The following is a 21857-nucleotide window of genomic DNA, read 5'->3' as shown; positions in this document are numbered from 1 at the left end:
TTACATTTGAAAATGTGTAAAAAAACTTTGATCTACTTTTTTTTGTTATATTTGAAAATATGTAAAAAAACCGTAGATCTACATTTGTAGCACTACACATGTGAACGTAGATCTGCTTGGACCGTTTACGGGTTAAAACCAAAAAATTTTTTACATGAAATATAGATGTAGTACATAATACAATGGCACATGATGAATGAAACATTGACAGCATAACACTTACCTGTATTGGCGATTCTTCTTAGTGTATGGAAGACTGGAGGAGGAGAGACATTGAATTATTGTTTGGAAGGGGAATCCCCTTCCATCAACACCTCAGGCACCTTTTCTGGGGTTACTTCTCTTCTCTGTTTCTTAATGCCAGTAGGACCAGCTTGAGAGTCACTGGAGTCCTGTTTTGCAAAAAAAAAACTGTCCAGAGAGCTCTGTTTCTGGTGTCTCTTTAAAACTTCCCTAAAATGGGCCAATACTGTCACTGTACAAGTTGCCGATATGGCTTGCAACATCCTTCTCAGGGTGATGTTTCTCCATAAATCTTTCCATCCTACCCCACATTTCAAAAATCTCCTTAATTTCTGAAGAAGGCACCTTCTTCCATCTCTCTTCCTCCTCCTTTGCAGCAAGATTCTGAGCTGCGATCTGTTGCTCTTCCTGCTGAAGCTCTTGCAGCTCCTCAGTGGTTAGCTCTTCGTTGTGGTCCTCCACCAACTCTTCCACATCCTCCAAACTCACATCCAACCCCATGGAACTCCCCAATACTGCAATAGAGTTCACAACTGACATAGGCTCATCAGGGTCAGCCACAAGCCCTTCAAAATCCCTCTTGTGGACACAGTCTGGCCACAATTTTCTCCAAGGAGAGTTCAAAGTCCTGGTAGCCACTCCCTCCCAAGCCTTACCCATAAGGCTTATGCAATGGAGAATACTGAAGTATTCTTTCCAAAAATCTCTTAGGGTCAAGCGAGTGTCTGAGGTCACATTAAAGCACCTTTCAAACATTGCTTTGGTGTAGAGTTTTTTAAAGTTTGAAATGGAATATTATGAAATATTTCGTATGAACACGTGAGGGGACCGTTGCTCGCTGGTAAACAATGGCACACTGGCTGGGAAGGGAGGCCGAGACGGCTCAGAGCCGTGAGTACACGTCCCGGACGAAAGATGATTAGTGAGTTAATGGACCATTTGCGAGCCAGTGTTTAGACGAAATAACGTGACTATTTCCGAAATGGATGACTTTCAGGCCGGACGATTATTGAGGGACCACTGTATATAATTCTTGTTCGGAATGATTTTGTGTAAATATATATGAGAGACATCTGATTATTATCACTGTATTCAGAATTTTGTGCTATTCACAGTTGTCTTTAATTTAGAATTCTTTGCCCATGCATTTTTCAAATAAGAGATATTACTGTACTAGTGTACATATTTTTTTCAAAAAGGAATCAGTATTGTTCATGGCTCAGCATGCTGGGTTAAATTAACACAAATCCAGGTCTCATTAATTGTGGAAAAACACTACCTCTGCTCTGTCAAATTTTGTTTTACTGTACTGTAATTTTTAGATTTTTACCAAGATATACAGGGTGTCCACAAAAACACTCTCTGATTTCAAACAGGTATAACATGTAACTTTGTTGTAATAATCTTTCACAGTTAGTAGCTTCAGATGCAGGATTTCATTCAGTTTCATGTGGTATAGGTTAGCATTAAAGGCACTCAATGTGCACCCCTATGGTTGCTCGGCAAACATCGATGCGATAGTCCAGTTTGGTCCAGATGCTCTGCAGCATATCTGGTGTTATCATGCGAACTGCTTCAGTGATCGAAATTTTCAGCTCCTCCAGGGTTGCAGGTAGTGGTGGTACGTAAACTGTGCTCTTCACGTACCCCCAAAGAAAGGAGTCACAAACAGTTTGGTCCTGTGACCTCTGCAAGTGGCCTGCAGAAGTGTTATAAGAAGAGCAGAGAATGTATATGGAGAGTAAAAGAAAGGTGAAGAGAGTGGTGAGAGAGTGCAAAAGGAGAGCAAATGATAGACTGGGAGAGACACTGTCAAGAAATTTTGATGAAAATAAGAAAAAAAATTTGGGGTGAGATAAACAAGTCAAGAAAGCCTAGGGAACGAATGGATTTGTCATTTAAAAACAGAGTAGGAGAGTTAGTAGATGGGGAGCTGGAGGTATTGGGTAGATGGCAGGAATATTTTGAGGAACTTTTAAATGTCGATGAAGGAAGGGAGGTGGTAATTTCATGCACTGGCCAGGGAGGTATAACATCTTTTAGGAGTGAAAAAGAGCAGGATGTGAGTGTGGGGGAGGTGTGTGAGGCATTACGTAAAATGAAAGGGGGTAAAGCAGCTGAAACTGATGGGATCACGACAGAAATGTTAAAAGCAGGGGGTTATATAGTATTGGAGTGGTTGGTATTTTTGTTTAATAAATGTTAGAAAGAGGGGAAGGTACCCAGGGATTGGCAGAGAGCATGTATAATACCTTTATATAAGGGAAGAGAGACAAAAGAGATTGTAAAAATTATAGAGGAATAAGTTTACTGAGTATACCAGGAAAAGTGTATGGTAGGGTTATTATTGAAAGAATTAGAGGCAAGACAGAATGTAGGATTGCAGATGAGCAAGGAGGTTTTAGAGTGGGTAGGGGATGTGTAGATCAAGTGTTTACATTGAAGCATATATGTGAACAGTGTTTAGATAAAGGTAGGGAAGTTTTTATTGCATTTATGGATTTAGAAAAGGCATATGATAGAGTGGATAGGGAAGCAATGTGGCAGATGTTGCAAGTATATGGAATAGGTGGTAAGTTACTAAATGCTGTAAGGAGTTTTTATGAGGATAGTGAAGCTCAGGTTAGGGTGTGTAGAAGAGGGGGAGACTACTTCCCAGTAAAAGTAGGTCTTAGACAGGGATGTGTAACGTCACCATGGTTGTTTAATATATTTATAGATGGTGTTGTAAAAGAAGTAAATGCTAGGGTGTTGGGGAGAGGGATGGGATTAAATTATGGGAGTTGACACAGTTACTTTTTGCTGATGATACTGTGCTTATGGGAGATTCTAAAGAAAAGTGGCAAAGGTTAGTGGACGAGTTTGGGTGTGTAAAGGTAGATAGTTGAAAGTGAACATAGATAATGATGAGGGTATCAAATGATTTAGATAAAGAAAAATTGGATATCACATTGGAGAGAGGGAGAATGGAAGAAGTGAATGTTTTCAGTTATTTGGGAGTTGACCTGTCAGCGGATGGGTTTATGAAGGATGAGGTTAACCATAGAACTGATGAAGGAAAAAAGGTGAGTGGTGCATTGAGGTATATGTGGAGACAAAAAACGTTATCTATGGAGGCAAGGAAGGGAATGTATGAAAGTATAGTGGTACCAACACTCTTGTATGGGTGTGAAGCTTGGATTGTAAATGCTGCAGCGAGGAGGCAGTTGGAGGCAGTGGAGATGTCCTGTCTAAGGGCAATAGGTGGTGTAAATATTATGCAGAGAATTTGGAGTGTGGAAAGTAGGAGAAGGTGTGGAGTTAATAATAGTATTAGTCAGAGGGCTGAAGAGGGGTTGTTGAGATGGTTTGGTCATTTAGAGAGAATGGATCAAAGTAGAATGACATGGAGAGCATATAAATCTGTAGGGGAAGGAAGGCAGGGTAGGGGTCGTCCTCAATAAGGTTGGACGGAAGGGGTAAAGGAGGTTTTGTGGGCTAGGGGCTTGGACTTCAGCAAGCGTGCATGAGCATGTTAGATAGGAGTGAACGGAGGCGAATGGTTTTTGGGACCTGACGAGCTGTTGGAGTGTGAGCAGGGTAATATTTAGTGAAGGGATTCAGGGGAACCGGTTATTTTTATATAGCTAGACTTGAGTACTGGAAATGGGAAGTACAATGCCTGCACTTTAAAGGAGGGGTTTGGGATACTGGCAGTTTGGAGGGATATATTATAGTATATCTTTATATATGCTTCTAAACTGTTGTATCTGGGGGCCTCTGCAAAGACAGTGATTATGTATGATTGAAGTGAAAGTGTTGAATGATGATGAAAGTATGTATTTTCTTTTTGGGATTTTCTTTCTTTTTGGATCACCCTGCCTCGGTGGGAGACGGCCGACTTGTTGAAAAAATAAATACGTATATATATACGTATACATATATATTAAAATAAATCACTTGTAATTTTTTCACGTTTCCAGTAAGATGTTCTTTTAAAGTCATTTAATTTTATAATGCTGCTTTTTACATACAGTTGCAACTTACCTTACTCCAAATTTCATCTGACATTGATGGCCTTAAGGTTGCATTAAGTTCAAACATTTGGTTATGGTTGCAGCTAAGGTGCTGCCTAGGGCTTGGGCACTGAGGTATCACAGTGGCTCATGTACACTAACACTCGGCAAAATCTTTGAATCGCATTACAGGTTTACCTGTTTTGATTGCTTGCATATATACGTAATATCAGGAATGTTTGAGCTGTACCATTTCTTGTATAGCTGATTTGACAATCAGTGATATATATATATAAAAAAAAAAGTCTGAATCCTATAAAACTTTTCGGTATATATATTATTTATAATTATACTATGTAAATGTGAGTATTATACTGTATATTAGCCTCATAGGCTGTCCATTTAATTTTTCATTACACATTGAGTTACTTGAACTAGACTGAATGTACTTGGCATGGGGAAACTATTACTATTAAATAAAGTAACAATAATTTTTTTTTTTTTTTTTTGAGGATACGTAATTGGTTAGTAATATCTTCTGAGGAAACTAAGAGGTTTACTTATCAGCAAGTGATTGTAAATATTACTGACTTAATTCATACTAATTGTGATTATCTCATTTCCTCCCCTCCCTCCCTACCCTGCGCGTTGGTCTTCGATGCTGGCTCTGCGGTACGGCTCAAACCTCAACTCATCCGCTCGCATCTGCCGTTCTTAACCAAAATTTCCGCTGAGATTGAATAACATTGCAATTTAACATATAATTTTATAATTGAATGCTCACCTTAAATACTAATTATTGCTGGAATGTTTGATTGCTTAACCTATATCTAAATACTGTATTGTAAATAATACTCTGAATATGTCATTAATGTGTATGTGCCTATCTGCCTATTGTAATTAATGTCAAAATTGTAATGTCAACTGCTGTAAAATCTGGTATTTGTAATGTGTTGTATTACTAATCAAACTTTATATTTGTTACATGTTACTTGTCATATTTGCTATTTCTTGTGTGTTACTTGTTTGGTATTTGTTGTGTGTTACTTGTCAAATTTGGTATTTGTTATGTGTTACTTTAAAAATTTGTATTTGTAATGTGTCATTCATCAAACATTGTGAAAATCTTGAGTGGTGTGCTTGGCATCTACCATGCTGTGTTGTGGTGTTGTGTGTGTGTGTGTGTGTGTGTGTGTGTGTGTGTGTGTGTCTTGAGCTTGACTAACAGCACGAGGGACCTTCTTCCCTCCGTCTCGAACAGAGGGATGCTGAGCCCAACAGCAGCATCACGCAGAACCTCCTGCCTGCTGAGGAAGGCAAAGGACCTGTCCAGCTTGGGTGAGTTCTCTTCAGTTTGTATACAAGTGCTCTTTGACTTACGGTGGTTTAACTTAAGACATTTCAGTGTTACAATGGTGCAAAAGCAATTTGGAGATGAAACTAAAGATAATTATAGACTTAAGATAATTACCCAGCATGAAGGCAGCAAGTCCTTAATCCATTTATTTACTTTAAAGTACTGGTAGTTAGTTAGTTACAATAATTATTTGTTTATTTATTTATTTAGTGACAGTAGTAATGGGTTCGTCGGAACGTAACTCCGTTGTAAGTCAAGGACCACCTGTAGTTTTATACTCATAATGCCTAGAACAGATTAACTCGGTGGCACTCGATGTATGCACAAGGCTTATTCCTCTAAGAAAAAGGAGGAGTAGATGTAAAACAGAAAGAGACAGGCGCTCCCTTTACAGGCGACGGAAAAGAATAACAGAGCGGCTAAAAGAGGTCAATATATCTGAAATGCGTAGGGAGACACTGGTCAGAGAAATAGCAAGCATCGAACTTAAGCTAAAAGAATCCTTTAGGAGTCAGGAATCGTGGGAAGAACTAAAAGCCATAAATGAAATCGAAAGAAACCCAAAGTATTTCTTCTCCTATGCCAAATCAAAATCGAGAACAACGTCCAGTATTGGGCCCCTACTTAAACAAGATGGGTCCTACACAGATGACAGCAAGGAAATGAGTGAGCTACTCAAGTCCCAATATGACTCAGTTTTTAGCAAGCCGCTAACCAGACTGAGAGTCGAAGATCAAAATGAATTTTTTATGAGAGCCACAAAATTTGATTAACACAAGCCTATCCGATGTTATCCTGACGCCAAATGACTTCGAACAGGCGATAAATGACATGCCCATGCACTCTGCCCCAGGGCCAGACTCATGGAACTCTGTGTTCATCAAGAACTGCAAGAAGCCCCTATCACGAGCCTTTTCCATCCTATGGAGAGGGAGCATGGACACGGGGGTCGTCCCACAGCTACTAAAAACAACAGACATAGCCCCACTCCACAAAGGGGGCAGTAAAGCAACAGCAAAGAACTACAGACCAATAGCACTAACATCCCATATCATAAAAATCTTTGAAAGGGTCCTAAGAAGCAAGATCACCACGCATCTAGAAACCCATCAGTTACACAACCCAGGGCAACATGGGTTTAGAACAGGTCGCTCCTGTCTGTCTCAACTATTGGACCACTACGACAAGGTCCTAAATGCACTAGAAGACAAAAAGAATGCAGATGTAATATATACAGACTTTGCAAAAGCCTTCGACAAGTGTGACCATGGCGTAATAGCGCACAAAATGCGTGCTAAAGGAATAACAGGAAAAGTCGGTCGATGGATCTATAATTTCCTCACTAACAGAACACAGAGAGTAGTCGTCAACAGAGTAAAGTCCGAGGCAGCTACGGTGAAAAGCTCTGTTCCACAAGGCACAGTACTCGCTCCCATCTTGTTCCTCATCCTTATATCCGACATAGACAAGGATGTCAGCCACAGCACCGTGTCTTCCTTTGCAGATGACACCCGAATCTGCATGACAGTGTCTTCCATTGCAGACACTGCAAAGCTCCAGGCAGACATCAACCAAATCTTTCAGTGGGCTGCAGAAAACAATATGAAGTTCAACGATGAGAAATTTCAATTACTCAGATATGGTAAACATGAGGAAATTAAATCTTCATCAGAGTACAAAACAAATTCTGGCCACAAAATAGAGCGAAACACCAACGTCAAAGACCTGGGAGTGATCATGTCGGAGGATCTCACCTTCAAGGACCATAACATTGTATCAATCGCATCTGCTAGAAAAATGACAGGATGGATAATGAGAACCTTCAAAACTAGGGAGGCCAAGCCCATGATGACACTCTTCAGGTCACTTGTTCTATCTAGGCTGGAATATTGCTGCACACTAACAGCACCTTTCAAGGCAGGTGAAATTGCCGACCTAGAAAATGTACAGAGAACTTTCACGGCGCGCATAACGGAGATAAAACACCTCAATTATTGGGAGCGCTTGAGGTTCCTAAACCTGTATTCCCTGGAACGCAGGAGGGAGAGATACATGATTATATACACCTGGAAAATCCTAGAGGGACTAGTACCGAACTTGCACACGAAAATCACTCATTACGAAAGCAAAAGACTTGGCAGACGATGCACCATCCCCCCAATGAAAAGCAGGGGTGTCACTAGCACGTTAAGAGACCATACAATAAGTGTCAGGGGCCCGAGACTGTTCAACTGCCTCCCAGCACACATAAGGGGGATTACCAACAGACCCCTGGCAGTCTTCAAGCTGGCACTGGACAAGCACCTAAAGTCAGTTCCGGATCAGCCGGGCTGTGGCTCGTATGTTGGTTTGCGTGCAGCCAGCAGCAACAGCCTGGTTGATCAGGCTCTGATCCACCAGGAGGCCTGGTCTCAGACCGGGCCGCGGGGGCGTTGACCCCCGGAACTCTCTCCAGGTAAACTCCAGGTAGTATGGGAATACCAACAGTTTGTAGTTGATTCAAACACAAGCAGTACTGCATCTTCTGGCATAAAAGGCACACAATCATATAAGACAATTATACAAGCAGTTGTAGCATAGTGTTAGTAAACAACTGCTAAAGTGCAACCCAAAGTTTACCCTTGACCCTGACCTTGAGGATATAAGGTACAGAATGATTTTCCAAGTTTTTTTTTTTTTTTTTTTTTTTTTTTTTTTTTTTTTTTTTTTTTTTGGAGGGGGGGGGGAGTGCAACATATGCCACAAAATACAGTAATTGAAAATTTTGTTTACAATGATGTCTCTCCTTGGGTTGTCATGGGTTACTAACCATCTGGGTTAATGACAGAACATCTGTTTGATTAAACTACAATAGTGCTAGTCTGTGGTTATAATTATAGCCATAATTTTTAAAGTGATGGAGGGTAAGCCAGTGGAAGGCCTTGGTCAGATGATCAAAAGCTCCTCCTGTGGGTCATCACATAACTGAGACCTGCATCAGGAAACAATTGTCCTGTTTCCTGACAGACCTTGCCTAGCCTAACCAGAATGTCATGTAAAGTCTTCTCCAAATTGTGAGTTAGCTGGTAATTTTTCTATCCATGGTACATGTATAGTGACTCTTATTCAACATCATTATAGAAGACGATTAGAACTGAACATTTCTCCAAAAGGTTTGTTGCTGGTGTGACAAGACGGGAGCGTATGCCCATGTTTGAGCGCATGTTGTGGCGGGTGTGCCGTGGAAATGTCTTTGTTCGCCAAGCTGAGATTCTGGAACCTCTGGAAGATCCTGTCACTGTAAGACTTGAAAATTAATTTTTGGTACTTTTACACTTGGAATAAATTGAGACACTTTAATGCAATTTGGAGTCTTTATATTAATAATGTTTATGTTGCTTTGTAAACTTTTTTTGAGACTTGAAAATGGTTATGTACAGTATAAATGTTGTGTCAGAGGGCAATGTGTGGTGTGAATATTATGCAGAGAATTTGTAGCTTGGAGATTAGAAGGAGGTGCAGGGGTGTTAAAAGTATTATCCAGAGGACTGAAGAGGGGTTGTTGAGGTGGTTAGGACATTAGAGAGGATAGAACAAAATAAGATGACTTGGAGAGCGTATAAATCTGTAGTGGAGGGAAGGAGGGATAGGGGTCATCCTAGGTAGAGATCGAGGGATGGGGTAAAGGAAGTTTTATGTGCAAGGGACTTGGACATCCAGCAGGTATGTGTGAGTGTGTTAAATAGGAGTGGAGGCAAATGGTTTTTGGGACCTGACAAGCTGTTGAAGTGTGAGCAAGGTAACATTTTGTGAAGGGATTAACCAGTTAGCCAGACTTGAGTCCTGGAGGTGGGAAGTACAGTGCTTGCAATTTGGAGGGCCATCTGAACTGTAGTAACTACACATGTCTGGCAAGACAGTGATTGAGTGAATGATGGTGAAAATGTTTCTTTTTTTGGGTCAGCCTACCTTGTTGGGAAATAGCCAGTGTGTTAAAGAAATATATATGTGTATGTGTATGTGAAAGGTCTTGGATCTTGTATACAAATACTTAAAGTATCTCTTCTTGTACTTACTGCACCACTAAAGTTTTTCATAATGCAAACAGTTTTCTGGGGTTGTATACAGAACTAATATGATTATTTTATTGTCTTTATTCTTAAGAAGTAATACAGCTTGTTAAATTACTGTAATTAAGCAGTAGAATATAAGATAACTCTACCTATCATTAACAGGAAGAAGAGGTACACAAGGTCGTCTTCCTAATCTTCTTCCAAGGTGAGAAGTTGAAGAATAAAGTGAAGAAGATATGTGATGGCTGTCGTGCCACCACATACCCATGTCCAGAGTCACAACAAGAACGTCAAGAAATGGGACAAGGTGTCAGGGGAAGACTTGATGACCTTACAGTAGTAAGAACCCAAGACTTTGTCTTCTGTCTTTCACTTAATGTTTACCTTTCAGTTCTTAAAATTTTTAACTTATTTTATTTACATAAAGTCCCCCACCTATTCCTCTAATGCTAAGCCTTCCCACCTGTTAGCTATCACTTAGGTTATCCATACATGACTTATTAATTCCTCATTGTTTATGGAGATCAAATCCATTTTATTTTCATTTCTAGTAGGTCCTGTTATTAGTAGGCTTAATTCAAACTTCTTTTGCAGTCTTTGAGTCGCATGGTATGTGCTTGTTGGGATCAAATATTTTCATGCTAGCTCTAGTTTTTGTGCCAGTCTTTTCTGTGATACTGTATCAAATGCCCTCTTATAGTTGAAATATATGAAGTTCACCCATCCTTCTCCTTCCTAATTTTTGTAACTTTGCATAATTTTTTGTACAGTGTTGTTATCCACCATCTTCTGTTTTACACCTGGGAGGTTGAAATCTCCCAAGAGACAATTACCTGGCATAGGATTCTCCAGATTTTCAAGACAGCAGTCTGTCATCCCTATTTTCTGAATGAATTCCTCTCCTGTTGTTGGTGGTGGTTTGTAAATAATCTGAGTACCAGGTTTCTGATTTCCTAGTGTTTCATGTTAGAAACAAGTTGTGTTCCTGGTGTCTCAACTTAGAAAGAAGTTGTGTTCTTGGTGTTTCATTTTAGAAAGAAGTTGTGTTCCTGATGGTTCCATTTAGAAACAAGTTGTATTCCTGGTGTTTCAACTTAACAAACACATTGTATTACAAACAGGTTGTGCTTCTGCTGTTTCAGTTTACAAACACACTGTGTTTTGTTGGTGTTACTATTTACAGACATGTTGCATGCCTGTTATTTCCTTATAAATGAGTTATGTTCTGGGTATTGCAGCTCACAGGTCAGTTGTTTGCACAGATAGTAACATTACAATGGAAGATTATGTTTCACATGTTTGTGCTGCATCTCAAGTGATGTAAACTTTAGTTTCTAAGTGCCTTATATGTAAGTACATAAGTGTGTAACTTGAGACATTTGTAATTGTAGGTTTGTATAACTTTTGATGGTTGTAAGTCAAAAGTGACCTGTACTCATACTGGAATGATTTTTAAAAATTATACCCAAAGATGTACCTTAATAAGTGTAAATAAATTGTTGCTGTGTTTTTAAATGGTGTCAGAATCTCAAGTGAATAAATATTTTAGGCAAGAGGACAAGTGTAACTAATGCGACATTTCATTCTGGCAATGTTTCACTTTCCAAGAGCTTTGTCAAGTCATTACAAACAATACAGGGACACATAGGGGTTTAAATATTTTAATAGCATCCCAAACACTCAGGTGCTGAATCAGACAACTGACCATCGGCATCGAGTATTGGCTGCTGCTGCCAAACACTTGCGTACATGGTTCATTAAGGTGCGGAAGATTAAGGCCATTTATCACGCCCTCAACATGTTGAACCTGGATGTGACAAACAAGTGCCTCATTGCTGAATGTTGGATCCCAGTTTCTGACCTGGGCCGTATTCAGGACGGTCTCCGTAAAGGAACAGTAAGTTTTTTTTTTTTAAACAAGTCGGTCGTCTCCCACCGAGGCAGGGTGACCCAAAAAGAAAGAAAATCCCCAAAAAGAAAATACTTTCATCATCATTCAACACTTTCACCTCACTCACACATAATCACTGTTTTTGCAGAGGTGCTCAGAACACAACAGTTTAGAAGCATATATGTATAAAGATACACAACATATCCCTCCAAACCGCTAATATCTCAAACCCTTCCTTTAAAGTGCAGCCATTGTACTTCCCATTTCCAGGAACAGTAAGTATACACTTTTTTTCTGGTCTACTGAGAATAATTTGAATATTTTCTAGTACTTCATCTGTCTGGATTTAATTAATAGATATGTCATTTTCATTTTATATTTTTTATGGCTGTTAAATATTGTTTTACACTGCTATAAAGTCGAGTAGATATCCTAGTGTCAATTTCAGTAGTACAGTATTGATATTTTCAAAATAAATCATATTTCTAACTTCCAGTGTATGCAAAAGACTGCCATGAACATTTCAGAACAGTGCTTAAATTTAAATATGTGAAATCTTATTCGTGGTAAAATTTCTAGGAGAAATCGGGGAGTTCGGTGCAGCCCATTCTGAACACCATAAAACCCACCATGATGCCACCAACCTTCCATAGAACCAACAAGTTCACTAATGGCTTCCAGGCCCTGGTTAATGCCTATGGTGTAGCAACCTACCGGGAAATAAACCCAGGTTAGTCCTCTTCTCTCCACATTCATTACATTTGAAAATGTTATTCTCTGCATATTACTGCCTCACTGCAACACTAAAAGACACTTAGGTTTTTGAATCATTGCTACATGCTTTGGCATAGAATCGACCAATGTCGAACACATTTTGGCAAGTTATTTGTCGTGGCTTTATCCCATCAATCCCGGCTGCCTTACCCCCTTTCATTTTACCTACTGCCTCACGAACTTCCCCCACACTCACAACTGGCTCTTCCTCACTCCTACAAGATGTTATTCCTCCTTGCCCTATACACGAAATCACAGCTTCCCTATCTTCATCAACATTTAACAATTCCTCAAAATATTCCCTCCATCTTCCCAATACCTCTAACTCTCCATTTAATAACTCTCCTCTCCTATTTTTAACTGACAAATCCATTTGTTCTCTAGGCTTTCTTAACTTGTTAATCTCACTCCAAAACTTTTTCTTATTTTCAACAAAATTTGTTGATAACATCTCACCCACTCTCTCATTTGCTCTCTTTTTACATTGCTTCACCACTCTCTTAACTTCTCTCTTTTTCTCCATATACTCTTCCCTCCTTGCATCACTTCTACTTTGTAAAAACTTCTCATATGCTAACTTTTTCTCCCTTACTGCTCTCTTTACATCATCATTCCACCAATCGCTCCTCTTCCCTCCTGCACCCACTTTCCTGTAACCACAAACTTCTGCTGAACACTCTAACACTATATTTTTAAACCTAGCCCATACCTCTTCGACCCCATTGCCTATGCTCTCATTAGCCCATCTATCCTCCAATAGCTGTTTATATCTTACCCTAACTGCCTCCTCTTTTAGTTTATAAACCTTCACCTCTCTCTTCCCTGATGCTTCTATTCTCCTTGTATCCCATCTACCTTTTACTCTCAGTGTAGCTACAACTAGAAAGTGATCTGATATATCTGTGGCCCCTCTATAAACATGTACATCCTGAAGTCTACTCAACAGTCTTTTATCTACCAATACATAATCCAACAAACTACTGTCATTTCGCCCTACATCATATCGTGTATACTTATTTATCCTCTTTTTCTTAAAATATGTATTACCTATAACTAAACCCCTTTCTATACAAAGTTCAATCAAAGGGCTCCCATTATCATTTACACCTGGCACCCCAAACTTACCTACCACACCCTCTCTAAAAGTTTCTCCTACTTTAGCATTCAGGTCCCCTACCACAATTACTCTCTCATTTGGTTCAAAGGCTCCTATACATTCACTTAACATCTCCCAAAATCTCTCTCTCTCCTCTGCATTCCTCTCTTCTCCAGGTGCATACACGCTTATTATGACCCACTTCTCGCATCCAACCTTTACTTTAATCCACATAATTCTTGAATTTACACATTCATATTCTCTTTTCTCCTTCCATAACTGATCATTTAACATTACTGCTACCCCTTCCTTTGCTCTAACTCTCTCAGATACTCCAGATTTAATCCCATTTATTTCCCCCCACTGAAACTCTCCTACCCCCTTCAGCTTTGTTTCGCTTAGGGCCAGGACATCCAACTTCTTTTCATTCATAACATCAGCAATCATCTGTTTCTTGTCATCCGCACTACATCCACGCACATTTAAGCAACCCAGTTTTATAAAGTTTTTCTTCTTCTCTTTTTTAGTAAATGTATACAGGAGAAGGGGTTACTAGCCCATTGCTCCCGGCATTTTAGTCGCCTCATACGACACGCATGGCTTACGGAGGAAAGATTCTTTTCCACTTCCCCATGGACAATAGAAGAAATAAAAAAGAACAAGAGCTATTTAGAAAAAGGAGAAAAACCTAGATGCATGTATATATATATATGCATGTGCGTGTCTGTGAAGTGTGACCAAAGTGTAAGTAGGAGTAGCAAGATATCCCTGTTATCTTAGCGTGTTTATGAGACAGAAAAAGAAAACACAAAGTGGGAGTTGTCACAGCTGCTCTTTGCTGATGACACTGTGCTCTTGGGAGATTCTGAAGAGAAGTTGCAGAGATTGGTGGATGAATTTGGTAGGGTGTGCAAAAGAAGAAAATTAAAGGTGAATACAGGAAAGAGTAAGGTTATGAGGATAACAAAAAGATTAGGTGATGAAAGATTGAATATCAGATTGGAGGGAGAGAGTATGGAGGAGGTGAACGTATTCAGATATTTGGGATACCAGGTCTTAATAATAGCAACAATTAACATTCCACAGTTGAACAGTCCTGTTTCACAATCCTGCATTTTGTTCCCTCACTTACATCTATAAGAAAGTTGATAGTTTATTGACTAGTTGCCATTCACCACAGGTACTATACAGTGTATAGTACTATTGTACTATCTTCATTTAGCTACCTCGCTTCTTTTATATTAATGCATACTTAAAATTGTACTATTGTTCACTTAGCAATCTCACTTATTTTTTTACAACATCTAAAAAAAAGACTCGTACTCAGTAACCTATGTTTAGTCTTAAGTAGTTTGTGAGCACTATGCTTAGTCTGCCTAAAATGCACAGGAAGCTAGTGACATTCTTTTGTGCTAAACAGTATTTTATTACATGTAAAATAAATTTGTATACCGCTGAAAAGAAATAAAAATGTATTGCACTATGATACATGATAAAATCAGCCATTGCTTACTCTCTGTGCTAACTTATTTGAGTCACAACTCTGTCCATACCACCATCACTACATACTCTCCAGTTTCTTTAATTTAATTAAAGTTTATGTTTCTACTTCAGTTATTTTTCTCTTATCCATGCTAAGCCAGTTCCTTCAGCCTTTGTATTATTTTGACGTTAAATTAAAAAGAATATGCGGTATATCTCCTACTGTCTTTACTTTCATTTGTTGACAGAAAAATTATGGAGAACACATTCAATTCAATTCAAAGTTTATTCTCTATAAGGATTTCAATGCTGAGTTTACAGAATTTGGTTATTGTGTGGTTTACATGTAGTAGAATAATAATTACAGAGTGTACCACTAGAACACCTAGCATGGCTAGGCATTTCGGGCAGACTTATATTAAATCTTAAGTTTAAAATATTACAAAGTTATGAGGTAAGTTGGTATTATGGCTAAGTGACTAAATACTAGTTTGTGAGTTTAGCAATGTGAATGCTTTTGTTTTGGCACTATACATAGTTTCAGTATTGGAGTATCACTTATGACTAGTTAAGATTCATTATTTTAAGATTGAGATTGATATTTCTGTTTATGGTCAAATGGGTGAGTGAGTGTAAGTGTGAACCACCAGGTGGTATTCGTGTAATTAGTTGACAGGGTGTATCAGGGAGATAAGATGTTTTCTGATGGTAGTTTTGAAGGTGATGAATGTGTCTGCAGTTCTAGAGTTTTCAGGTAGGGTGTTCCAGATTTTAGGGCCTTTGACATACATTGAATTTTTGTAAAGGTTTAGTCGGACACGGGGAATGTCATAGAGATGTTTGTGTCTGGTGTTATGCCTGTGGGTTCTGTCACAACTATCAAGAAAGCGTTTTAGGTCAAGGTTAATATTGGAATTTAAGGTCCTGTAGATGTAGATTGCACAGTAGTAAGTGTGGATGTACTGAACAGGGAGTAAGTTTAGATCTATGAAGAGTGGGGGGGTGTGTTGCCAGGGATGGGATTTAGTGATTATTCTTACTGCGGCTTTTTGTTGGGTTATTATTGGCTTTAGGTGTGTTGCTGCAGTTGAATCCCAAGCACAGATAGCATAGGTGAGGTATGGATATATAAGCGAATGGTATAGTGTGAGAAGGGCAGTTTGCAGCACGTAGTATTGTATCTTGGAGAGGATCCCAACCGTTTTGGATACTTTTTTGGTTATGTGTTGGATATGGGTGCTGAAATTCAGGTTGTTGTCGAGGTATAGGCCTAGGAATTTACCCTCATTATGTCTGGTAATTAGAGTGTTGTCGATCTTAATGTTAATTTGTGCATCTCCTGCTCTGCTACCAAACATAATGTAGTAGGTTTTGTCAGTGTTAAGCGTAAGTTTATTGGCTGTCATCCAAGTCGATATTTTATCAGCTCCTCGTTAACAATGGTGTTGAGGGTGGCAAGATTAGGGTGAGAGATGACATAAGTCGTGTCGTCAGCAAAAAGAATGGGGTTCAGGTGTTGAGATACATTTGGAAGATCATTGATGTATATGAGGAAGAGCAGGGGACCAAGGACACTTCCCTGTGGAACTCCAGTATCAAGTGGCCATGTTGTTGATGCTGTGTCTTCAATGGTGACATACTGATTCCTATTAGTAAGATAAGATTTGAAATATGCAAGCGCATGGCCTCTTATACCATAATGGTCAAGTTTGTGGAGTAGGATGCCGTGGTCTACTGTGTCAAAAGCTTTTCTTAGGTCAATAAAAATTCCTAGTGGATATTCCTTATTTTCCAATGCTGTGTAAAGCAGATCTAGCATTTTTATGATTGCATCGTTAGTGCTTTTATTTTTCCTGAATCCAAATTGGCAGGGGTTGAGTACGTTTTGTGCCGTTATAAATGAATATAGTCTCCTGTGCACGAGTTTCTCAAAGATTTTGGATAGCAATGGTAAGTTTGATATTGGCCTATAGTTGTTTAAATCTGTAGGGTCACCACCTTTATGTATTGGTGTAACCCTTGCCGTGTTGAGTAGTTTCGGGAAGGTGCTAGTTTCTAGTGACTTGTTAAAAAGTAATGAGATAGCATGCGAAAGGACATGGGCCACTCGCTTGTACAATAATGGTGGGACATGAGACAGATTCCCTGAGTTATTTTTGAGTGACTTTATAATTTCGGTGACTTCCGTGGGCTCAGTTGGTGCAGGATAGAAGGAATTTGGGAAATTCCCATCTAGGTAGTCCCCGGCATGGGCATTGGTACGTGGGATTTTATTGGCGAGATTAGATCCTATGGTTGAGAAGAAGTCGTTTATCTTGTTAGCTGTGTCAGTGGGATGCAGTGGTGTTTCATTAGGTTTAGTTAGGACAATATTCTTGTTTTTTTTCAGTTTGTGGGTCCCCAGAATCTGAGAGAGTGTTTTCCAGGTCTTTTTTTCATCTCCTCTTGTGTCAGTGAATCTGCTGGAGTAGTATAGTTGTTTGGCTTTCTTTATTACTTTGGTGAGGACTGATGAATAGTGTTTAAGAATATCTTTGTGTATTAAGCCCTGTCTATATTGCTTTTCATATTGGTGTTTCTTATCAGTGGATTTCAGAATGGTGCTGGTTAGCCATGGGCAACCAAGCCGTTTGTTTGTGATCTGTTTCGTTTTTATAGGACAATGTTTGTTGTATAGTCTAAGTAATTTGTTAAGAAAAATGTCTGTCCAGTCATCAATACCATTGGCCTTGGAGAATTCTGTGGGCCAGTCAACAGTCTCTAGGTCAGCTGTGAACTTCCTTATTGAGGCCTCGTCATGGAGTCTAAATGAAACTTTGTTGTATTCAAGTGGTGGTTTACTAATGTTTGTCAAGAGGAAGGTAGGGTAGTGGTCTGTACTGCTATCTGTGATTATCCCTGATTTAAGGGGGGCTAGTATATTGGTCCATATGTGGTCTATTATGGTTGCACTTGTTTCAGTGAGCCTGGTTGGTTTAGTTATTGTTGGTATGAGAAGTGTGTTGTTCATATTGTTGATGAAATCAGTTACAGGCTGATCATCTAGTAGGCCAAGGTTGATGTTGAAGTCTCCAGCTAAGAGAAGGTGGTGCTTATTCATTTGTCTGTTTGTTATTAATGCCTTTAATTTCTCACTGAAATTTGGGATGTTTGTGTGGGGTATCCGGTAAATGGCACCGATTGTTATAGGCATCTTAAGGTTTTTTACAGTAAAATTAGCAAAAATGTATTCTCCATATTCATCACTAAAGCAAGTGGTACTAATACAAGATAATTGGTTAGAGTAATAGATTGCAATACCACCCCCAACTTGGTTTGTTCTGCAGTTGTGGATTGCTGTGTATCCTGGTAGAGGGTAGATATCTATTGTGTCCTGCTTAAGCCAGGTCTCAGTAAGAATAATGCACGAGAGGGGTGTCTTTAGTGATTCAAGGAGTGCCAGGAGGTCATCATAGTGTTTGCTTAAGGACCTGATGTTGTAGTTAAGTACTGATAGACTTTTAGCATTGTTTAGGATAGTGCTGGCTTGTGATGCTGTGTAGTAAAGGCAGTTACTTTCCAATAGGTTTTGATTGTGTGTCAGATTATGGAGGTTTAGATCAGGGTCAACGTGATCAATCATCTTCTAGGTTTAAATTATGATTATTTATATCCTGAGTTGTGTGTTGAGTTCTAGTACTGATATCTGTAGTGGTGGGAAGTTTGGACAAGTATATAGCTAAAGCATTTTGGTCATATAGAGTATAGTCACTAATACACATAATGGAGTTGGTGTTGTCTATGTGTTGTGCTGGAATGAGCTAAAGTACAACTAGGTATAAACTAATAATAAAAAAATACAAATTAAAAATAGTACAAGACTCTCACTTGTAATTGCACTAAGGTCTAATATAATGACTTTGGTATAGTCTATGTATTGAGCTAGAATGAGCTATAGTACAACTGAGTTTAATCTAATGATATAAAAAAGGCACAAGACTCTGTTGTAATTGCACTAAGGTGTTATATAAGTTGTTTACAAGAATTAGAGTATAACTAGATTTAAATTGACAAGATAAAATATACAAGTCAAGGTAGCAAAAGAATAAAAAAAGTAAAAAAAAAAATATATATGAGGTAGTTGGTACTAGTTAGCAAAAGATAGTTAAGGGCCTTGAACAATAATATAATTGAAATATACATGTACACTAATTGCACACACAATATAGTCATTAAGATATGAAAACAATCTTAGAGTAGGACTTATAATATAAACTTATAATATAAAAATACAAATTGAAATGGTACTTGCAATTGCACTAGGGTCTGGTATAGGTTGTTGACAAGATCACGAGTATAACTAGATTTAAATTGACAAAATAAAATTCACAAATTAAAGTACCAAAAGAATAATAAGTAAAAAATAACAGTGGCAATGACTTGGTTATAATATGATAGTAAGATGGTAGACAGGTACACAGGTACAAAGGATAATATAAAGGTTGGAGTTGAATATACAAACTTGAAAATTTGGCAACAAAATGTTATGGGAAGTATAAAATAATGTTTAATGTACAAAAGTAAAATTGACTGGTAGTAAATATGGTGTTTAATGAAATTTTAGTAAGTAATAATGATTACAAAAAAAGTGAAAAAGTAATGTTTATTTCATTCAGTATTGCACTGGTAGTTATACTAGAGGTTATATGGCAGTACAAGGTAATTAAGAGTACGTACTCTAAGATAGTAAATGTGGTATTAAAACAGGTAAAGGTAATTAGACAAGTAATGGTTATTAAATGTCAAAAATGTTAAGAGTAAATTGAAATTATAGTAAAAATGATAATTATTAATTTTAGTAAGTAATATCAATTGATAGTATTTAAAAAAAATATGAGGTAGTAATATGGACAGAGAAAGTATCAATTCAGCTAATATTTAAGCAAACAATATTAAATAAGAAAATTACATAAGGTGACTTATGCTTACTAGTAAAATCACAAAATGAGGAAGTTGATTATTTAATTACTAAGAGATTGTACTACGAAATTTGAACAATAATGGAGCAAAACATACACAACGCTATGTAGGCTTTTAGGTTGGACATCGTTTAGTTATTCTCTGTAAGATTAGTATCCCTGAGAAATCGTAATAGATCATTCTCGTTCGTGATTGTGTACAGTTGACCTACATTTGTTTTCCTAACTAGAATTTTCCCATCCCGCGTGAAGCATTGGTGTATTGTGTCATTATTCTCTCGCTTGAGTTTTCTGACTCTATACAGGAGGTTCTGACGTTTTTTATTAAGACACTCGTTTATGTATACATCTTTCTTTACTTTAATAGATGCAATAATTAAGTCTTTTTTTCATGTCATGTGAGTGGAATCTAAGCATAACACTTTTTCTATCATGGGATCCTAGTAACCTGGCTTCCTTTATTTCTGACTCTGGTACTGTAACTTTTGCTTGGTGACAGTACTTTGGCTGGAACAATTCACAGCTAACCTGCAGTTTAGAGAGGAAACTTTATCTGACATTTTGGTCCATCCTGGGCCACCATTAATTTAGAACAAGTTATAATGCTGTTATTCTTGCTTTTATCAATAGCGCTGTACACAACAACAAGCTTCCCATTCTTGTTTGCTGTGATGTTTGGTGATGCTGGCCATGGACTGATTATGCTGTTGTTTGCCCTATGGATGGTTTTGAGAGAGAAGGCCCTTATAGCTTCCAAGATGAGCGGTGAGGTGAGTAGTACCGAGGTGGTATTGTCACTGCCTCCCTCAGTACAGGAGGGCTCCGCTTATACAGCAGGTTAGGTTCTGAGCTACTGTAGGGCCCCGCTTATACAGCAAGTTACGTTCCAGGCTACTGGGTTACTGCTGTAAAGCAAAAATTGCTGTACAGTGAAACATAGCCTTTTCTCACTTTCAAATGCATATAAAAGCCTAATAACATATTTACATTTTCATATATTAGGTATTCGGTAGAACTAGGCCTAAAAAATGCATATACAATACACACATTACTTACGTTAAAATATTTTTTGTCCTTATAGTGAGTGAAAATATTTATTGTATGAAGTCTAAATATATGAAGAATGGGTATATAGTGGACCCTCGGTTATCGGCTGTAATCCGTTCCAGAAGGTCAGCCTAAATCCGAAAAGGCCAAAAAACGAAATAATATTTCCCATAAGAATTAATGTAAATACTTACAATTAATCCGTTCCAGACACCCAAAAATATTAACAAAAAAAATATTTTTTAAAGATTAACTACAGTTTTACATACACGAAACAATGAGAACTGAATAAAATAAATAAATGAACATCTAAATCACTATTACATACCGTTATTGAAGACTCTTGTTGGCTTATGGAAGACAGGGAGGAGAGAGGGAGGACTGATTATTGTTTGGAAGGGAAATCCCCCTCCATAAGGCCTTCGGGTATCAAAGCCTCTCTGGGGTTACTTCCCTTCTTTTTCTTTTAATGCCACTAGGACCAGCTTGAGAGTCACTGTACCCCTGTCACAAAAAAACTGTCCAGAGAGGTCTATTTCTGGTGTCTCTTTAAGATTTGCCTGAAGTGGGACAAGGTTTTGTCACTGAATATGTTGCAGATATGGCTTGTTTCAGCTTGGTCAGGGTGATATTTCTCCACAAAACTTTTTTTAATTCCATCGTGTTTCTCACTTTCTTTACCAAAGGAACTTTACTAGGAACTTTCTTTGGGCCCATAGTGGCTTATTTTGCAGTTGCACTCAATAAACACCCAGAAAAACAGTGGATTATAGCAAAATGTTTGGATGAATGCACAGTCTTCCTCACTCTCTGAGAGACATAGCCAAACTGATTCACGAAAGTGGTGGAGTGATGGGATGGACGCATCCCATACAGCCGATTTCAGAGCTGACGGCTGAAATCTGGGATAGAATTTTGGCCAAAAAAGCGGTCGAAATCCAAATTGGCCGATATCCAGAATG

The 21857-nt window shown here is 38.4% G+C and overlaps 1 protein-coding gene across 2 annotated transcripts in view; it reads left to right on the top strand.

The window, feature by feature from the left end:
* Nucleotides 1-21857, top strand: part of LOC128701343 (V-type proton ATPase 116 kDa subunit a 1) — a 68582-nt gene that overhangs the window by 10204 nt on the left and 36521 nt on the right. The window contains exons 4-9 of one of the 2 annotated variants that reach the window (XM_070100313.1): nucleotides 5500-5576; nucleotides 8748-8874; nucleotides 9810-9986; nucleotides 11332-11544; nucleotides 12118-12268; nucleotides 20479-20618. In XM_070100313.1, coding sequence (XP_069956414.1) covers nucleotides 5500-5576; nucleotides 8748-8874; nucleotides 9810-9986; nucleotides 11332-11544; nucleotides 12118-12268; nucleotides 20479-20618 — 885 coding nt within the window. Of the gene's footprint in view, nucleotides 1-5466; nucleotides 5577-8747; nucleotides 8875-9809; nucleotides 9987-11331; nucleotides 11545-12117; nucleotides 12269-20478; nucleotides 20619-21857 lie in introns of both variants that reach the window. The other variant, XM_070100312.1, reaches the window with a different exon arrangement.

The sequence above is a fragment of the Cherax quadricarinatus genome, chromosome 72, assembly GCF_038502225.1.
Source record: "Cherax quadricarinatus isolate ZL_2023a chromosome 72, ASM3850222v1, whole genome shotgun sequence".
Classification (NCBI taxonomy): Eukaryota; Metazoa; Arthropoda; class Malacostraca; order Decapoda; family Parastacidae; genus Cherax; species Cherax quadricarinatus.
Note: the sequence above shows the minus strand (reverse complement) of the source record. Positions and strands in the feature narration are given on the sequence as shown.